The following is a 6000-nucleotide window of genomic DNA, read 5'->3' as shown; positions in this document are numbered from 1 at the left end:
CAGGCGTCTCTGGGCAGGGAGGGCAAGCAGGGACACCCCACCCCACAGGAGACCAGGAGATGCGCCTCCCCTCCCACCAATGCCTGTCCTGGTCCAGCTGCAGGGGATGTTTTTGGAGATGCCTCTGGCTGAGCCCCCTGCCCCTCACCATGCAGACGGCCATCCCACCGGCAGCCAGGTGCTGGCTCTCACAGCCACCTGGGGGGTTTCCAGTCCCCCCCAAGCCACCCTCACCACAAATACACTTACCAGCTGCTGCTACTGGCTGCCTTTAGTTGGGTGAGAGGTTAGGAGCTGCTGCTGCAGAGCTGGAGAAATCACACCTGCCACAGTGCCACAAGAAGCAGGTAGGAGAAGGAGGTGGGGGTCTCTCAGCTGCTCAGCCCCCTGCTCCAGGAGCAGTTCCCCTCGCTGATTGGCTGGTGGCCAAAAACCACAGCGAGCGCTCGCACTCCCCTAGCTAGCTACCCTACTGCCCCCGCCGAACAGCTGATGGCTCGTGGGCCCCCATGGGCCCCATAAACAATTGACTGGTGGGTGGCTGCCCCCGCCCCCTATAGGGGCATGCCCCGACCGACCCCCTTCTTCCCCAAGGCCCCAGCCTCTCCTCCTCCTCAGGAGCCCAGCTTGCTGGAGCTCAGTTCTTTCCCCCTCTCCTCGCTGCCGGGTGATCAGCTGTCTCCCTCCTGCTGGAAGACACAGCTGATCAGCGGGGTATGCAGCAAGCTGGAGGAAGCTGCCCCCTGGTGCCATGGTAACCTGGCCTAAGGCGGGGCTTTTTTGAAAATGTGCTGAGGGGAAGCAGCTGCTTCCCCTGCACCCCACTAGCTACGCTACTGCTTTGGGGGACAAAGTAGAGGACGGGGAGTGAAAGCAACAACTCCTGACCGAAAGAAGCAGCAGCAGTTTGTCCCTGTTGTTTCTACTGTCTATGTTGTCGTGAGTACAGTGTGTGTTGATATCATTTTGTGGCATAATAACTTCTCTGTCATTTCTTTGTTCAAAGCTATCAAAAGAAATGTTTCAATTGATCCCCAAATGGAAAAACAATGCATTTTTTTTAAGTTTGTGAATATTTTGGGGATTTTGTCGTCTTGTCCTGATTTAAGGTGGGGATTTTTTTTTTAAAATATTCATAGAATGGGAAAACACTTAAAAAATTCCTATGGCAACTGATTTCACTAGAATGAAAAGAAATTTTCTCCCAATGCACACACATAAGCATGCACATGTGCATACCTCCCCCCACACCCCCTCGCACACACCCCTCACTTTTACAGTCTTCAAACCTGGTAATAACTAGAAGAATTTGACATTTTCTTGTTCCATTGTTTATTGGGAGAGACGGGGAAATTTCTGCATTGAAGCAAGGCAGAAAACTATAGTTGCAAATATTTTTTCTAACATATAATTTTCATGTAGCTGCAAAGCACTGAGCAGAGACCCACAGATTGTAAGGCCAGAAGGGACCACTGTGATCACAGAGTCTGTAGTACGGTGCATGCCATGACACTGCCCGAAAGAACGGGGGATGATTCCATCTGCTAAAGCACAAGAGCTAGAATACAACGGAGGGTGATTCGGACCAAGTCTGAGAATCCCTGACTGAGATGATTCATCAAAGACTTTAAAAATTAGGGGCCTAATGCTCTGTTATCCATGGGGTCTTTGTCTTCTCCTCTGCTTCGCACCTTGTGTTGTCCTCAAGCCAAGAGAGAGCAACGTGGCTGCAAGGACCCTTCTGATTTGGTGGCATTTTACACGCGCTTTGCTCAGGCACAAATGACTGCAGGAGTGGCCAGGCTGAGAACCAGCCCCGCTGCCTCCAGTGGTTACTGCTCAGTGCAAGGCCTGGCCGACACTCAGAAGTTGTGCTGGTGTAACCGTGTCAGTGAGGAGTGTGATCATTTTACAAAATAGCTATACCCGGGCCAGCCCTAGGCTGGGGACAGTTACACCCGTATGATAGAACCTGGCGCTTTTTATCTGCAGATGTCACAGCACTTTATGTAACAGATCAGTGTCATTTCCCCCATTTTACTGAACAGAACATAGGACTCCTGGGTCCCACTCCCCCGCTCTAGCCACTGGGCTCCAGTGCTTCCCCTTACAGATCAGTGCACTTACAGAGGTATCGCTTACTCCACTTCTCTAGACTGGCAGCGTTGAAGCACCACATGTTGACAAGGCCATAGTGGCACAAGAATCCTGCCCACCATTTGTAGGTCTCAGTGGATGAAATTCAGCCGCTTGCAGAAAGCAACGCGCATAGCAACACTCGCATAGCTGGTCATGCCCATAACATCTCAGCTCAAATGCCCAGGCCCAGGCACCACTTAGATCTGATTGAAGGCTTATTTTGATTCAAGTGATGCATCGGCCTGGTGATTCAACGAGACTCACTCCTCAAGGAAACTCCTCTTCCTAAATCGCTGTGGACTACAGGCTGGGTGCAGTAATTGGTTCTGGTATCCACAGGAAACAATTCAAGGACCCATTCACTCATGGATGTAGGAGCAGGCGTATGTTTTGTTGATTAGCACAGCAGTTTTCCACACTGAAATGACGTTCGTCAGCTGAAGGTTCAGGCTCACAGCGCTGGTCAGATTCTTAATGTAAATTTCCTCTTTTCCCTCTTTTTCTAAATATTCTTTAAAGGTCTCCACTATCCTGTTTATAAAACACAACAAGATTGTAAATGTACAGGACACCGGTTCAGAAAGACTAAGTGCCAACTCTGACAGGCACACCCAATTTCTTGAATTCTCTTTTCACACTGTTCATCACTTCATCTGGTATAAAGTGGTATATTTTTCTGCAGAAAGCTTTGACTTTTTGTTGAAAAATGAACCCCCCCAAACCTGAAAATGGTTTCGTTTTCAGCAACCCAAAAGTAAAGATTTTCAGTCCAACAAAAACTGCTGAAAAGTGAAACGTTAATGGCCAGATAAACAAAAATGTCCCCAAATTTTTGGTTTTCTGAACCACATTTTTTGAGGAAGGAAGATGCTTCCCGAGAAAATTTACATTTAGTCCAATGCTAAATTTTTCATTCAAAAAATTCCCATGTGTGTAGTTTCTAAAGCCTCAATTAGTAAATATTCAAGAGTTGTCAGACAAGTGGTAACATTTCCTCCCTCCAATTTTTAAGCAAAACGGCCTGCACTTAAACAGCAGTGAGTGAAATTATCCAGTACTGGACATAATTCTGGGGAAGAAAACAAGGCATTAAAGGGTCATACGGAATAGAAGATTCTCCAGCCCTTCACTAAAGAATGAGATTTAATATCCCTTCTGGAATTTTTATCATTAACAATGGATGTTCTTGTTCTTGGTAGAAATGTCTAATCCCTTCAGTGAGTTCCACAGGCTAATCCCAAATCATGTGAAAAACTATTCCCTCTGACCAGTTTTGAATTTCCCACCTTTCAATTTCATTGAACATCCCTTTGTTCTTGTGTTATGGGACTGGAAGAACAGATGCCTCCTGATCTTCCTTCTCAAGACCAGTCAGTATTTTATAGACCATTATCAAATCTCTTTTCCTTTTTCCAAATCTCAGTCTGTTCAGTCTCTCATCATACTAGCTTCTCCACACACCTGATCATTCTCATTGCCCGTCTCTGAGCCCCGCTAGTTCTGCAGTATGGAAAGTCTGAGAATCTCTAGCCTATATTATTAGCAGCTGCAGGTTATCTAATTCCAGAAGACTTGGAGATCTTTGGAAAATGACCTTTTATATGTTATATGAGTTGACCTTTCCCTTTTAATGCAGCATACAAGTAATATACAGGCCATTTAAGATATTGGTCTCGCCCCCGCCACCACACACACATTTACTTTGATCTTTTTACCTGTATTTCACAAAACAGACTAACAAACCCCCCCCACCCACAACAAAGGCTCTTAAATCAACAGGGAATAATTTCTAAAGTGGTGTGTGCCAGCTCCAAACTCAAAGTTAAAAAAATAGTTTTTTCATCTTAAATGTCTGTACAGAGCCCGTGGCATATTCACAGACAAGAGAAATATGTCGTTACCCCCAACTGTTTTCGTAGCTTTGTAATGTCACTGTGATCATTTCGTGCAGCTCGATGATAAAGAACTCAATATTGACAGTGGATAATGCCGTTGTTAGCTCCTCCCTCTCCTGGTCAGCCAGCTCGTCATGGTAGCCCTTGTCTATCAGGAAGAAGGGATTCTGAAATGAGAAGCACAGTGTCAGTGGAGGCAACTGCAGAGGTGTTGCAAAAGTGGCTGGATGCCCCGTCCACAGGAGCGGCGCCAGGGTTTTTGGCGCCCTAGGCAGGAGTCCTTCCGCACTCCCGGTCGTTGGCGGCAATTCTGTGGCGGGGGGCGGGGTCCTTCCGCGCTCCCGGTCTTCGGGGCACTTCTGCGGCGGGTCCCGGAGCGAGTGAAGGACCCGTCGCAGAATTGCCACTGAAGACCCGGTGCATGGAAGGACCCCCACCGCCGAATTGCCGCTGAGGGTGGCAAAATGCCGCCCCCCCCACAAATCCTGGTGTCCGGTCGCCTAAATGGAAGCGCTGGCCCTGCCCATCCACAGGGCAGTTGAGGATGTGCCTGATGGAAGAGTGTCCCCATTTGCCTCCGAGCGGGTGTAGCCCAGCGACACTTGCTTCTGCCCTACGTCTAGGGGGCACTCCTGATGTGGGATGGTGCATGTGACTCTGCATGTGACCTCAGGTCAGTGCTGCAGTACCTGTGGCCAGCAAAACTTTCATAGCTTTTATTGACCAGTATATGCTGGGCTAATGTCTATCTATCCATCTATCTCACATTATCAATATTGATACCACAATGCATTAAACACACAACAACAATATAACATTATATTGTAGATACATTTCTAGAGTCACCTGACCTGAATTGGACTGTGTCTTTTTATAATCCTGTTCCTTTGTGCTAAGTATCCCATAACACTTTGCAAAACTGAAGTCAGCTTTGGCATTAGAAAAGAAGAAACTTTGTCAAAGGCAAAATACATTAATGTTGTGCCCAGTACAAGCTGGACCAGTACCTGGAATGCTAGTATCCAAAACAAAATAAGGGAAGATAAAGAACAACAAGGTAAGGAACTGGCACAGGCTGGTGGGCTGGATTTTAGAGATGTGTAAAGCATTTTGTAACTTGTAAACCATCCTATAAATACTACTTGCTGGGAGCACACCTTCTGTGTAAAGTGAATTTAAACAGCTGCACAAGACGGCTTCTTGGAAACTGGCATGGTACTAAGTCTTTCTTCCAGTACTATGCTATTATTATTGTCAGTGTTGTAGACATGTTGGTCCCAGGATATTAGAGAGACAAGGTGAGTGAGGCAATATCTTTCATTGGTCCAACGTCCGTTGGTGAAAGAGAGAAGCTTTTGAGCTACACAGAGCTCTTCTTCAGAGCTGGGGAAGACCAACAGACGTCTCTGTATACTCCTACTGACTTTTAGCAATAAACATGACTGATACTGGATCTTTGATCTCTTGAATATATTTCATAATGAACCAAGATGTGGGCAAGCAATTGTACAATTTATCAACAATTTTAAGGCCACCGAGTCCCTTTGTGCCCATCCAGCCCAGCCTCCTGCCTAATCCGGGCCAGAGAATCTCCCCCAGAGAGTCCTGCCTCTGGCACAATAACTCCTGGCAGAGCTAGAGTGGAGGGTTGAGAACGGGACGACGCATCTAGATTTATAGACTCCAAGTGATGGAGCCTGACAGCAGCAGAGGAGGGACTACACAGCAAGTGAGCAGAGAGCGTTGGTCATAACTAGAGCTGGTGGGAAAATGTTGGGATTTTTTCCTGCAGAAAATTTTGACTTTTAATCAAAAAACAAAACAAAACAAAATAAAATAATTGTGTCCGTGACTTGCAGCATGACATTTGGCAGTGAGACGGCTCTAGGATCAGGGAGGTGCCTTTTGCTGTGCTCATGGAACTCTGTTCAATCTGACAGTGTTACAAGCTGTTGAAATGACCCTT

The 6000-nt window shown here is 46.9% G+C and overlaps 1 protein-coding gene across 1 annotated transcript in view; it reads right to left on the bottom strand.

Moving 5' to 3' along the window:
- Positions 1-1343: 1343 nt before the first annotated feature.
- Positions 1344-6000, bottom strand: part of LOC123369112 (E3 ubiquitin-protein ligase RNF213-like) — a 71073-nt gene continuing 66416 nt past the window's right edge. The window contains exons 30-31 of the mRNA XM_045014473.1: positions 4041-4201; positions 1344-2670 (exon numbers count right to left, since the gene is read on the bottom strand). Of these exons, the coding sequence (XP_044870408.1) occupies positions 2499-2670; positions 4041-4201 (333 nt within the window). The 3' untranslated portion in view covers positions 1344-2498. The remainder of the gene's footprint in view (positions 2671-4040; positions 4202-6000) is intronic.

Source organism: Mauremys mutica, chromosome 4 (assembly GCF_020497125.1).
Source record: "Mauremys mutica isolate MM-2020 ecotype Southern chromosome 4, ASM2049712v1, whole genome shotgun sequence".
NCBI classification, from domain to species: domain Eukaryota; kingdom Metazoa; phylum Chordata; order Testudines; family Geoemydidae; genus Mauremys; species Mauremys mutica.
This window is presented reverse-complemented; position numbering and strand designations above follow the sequence as displayed.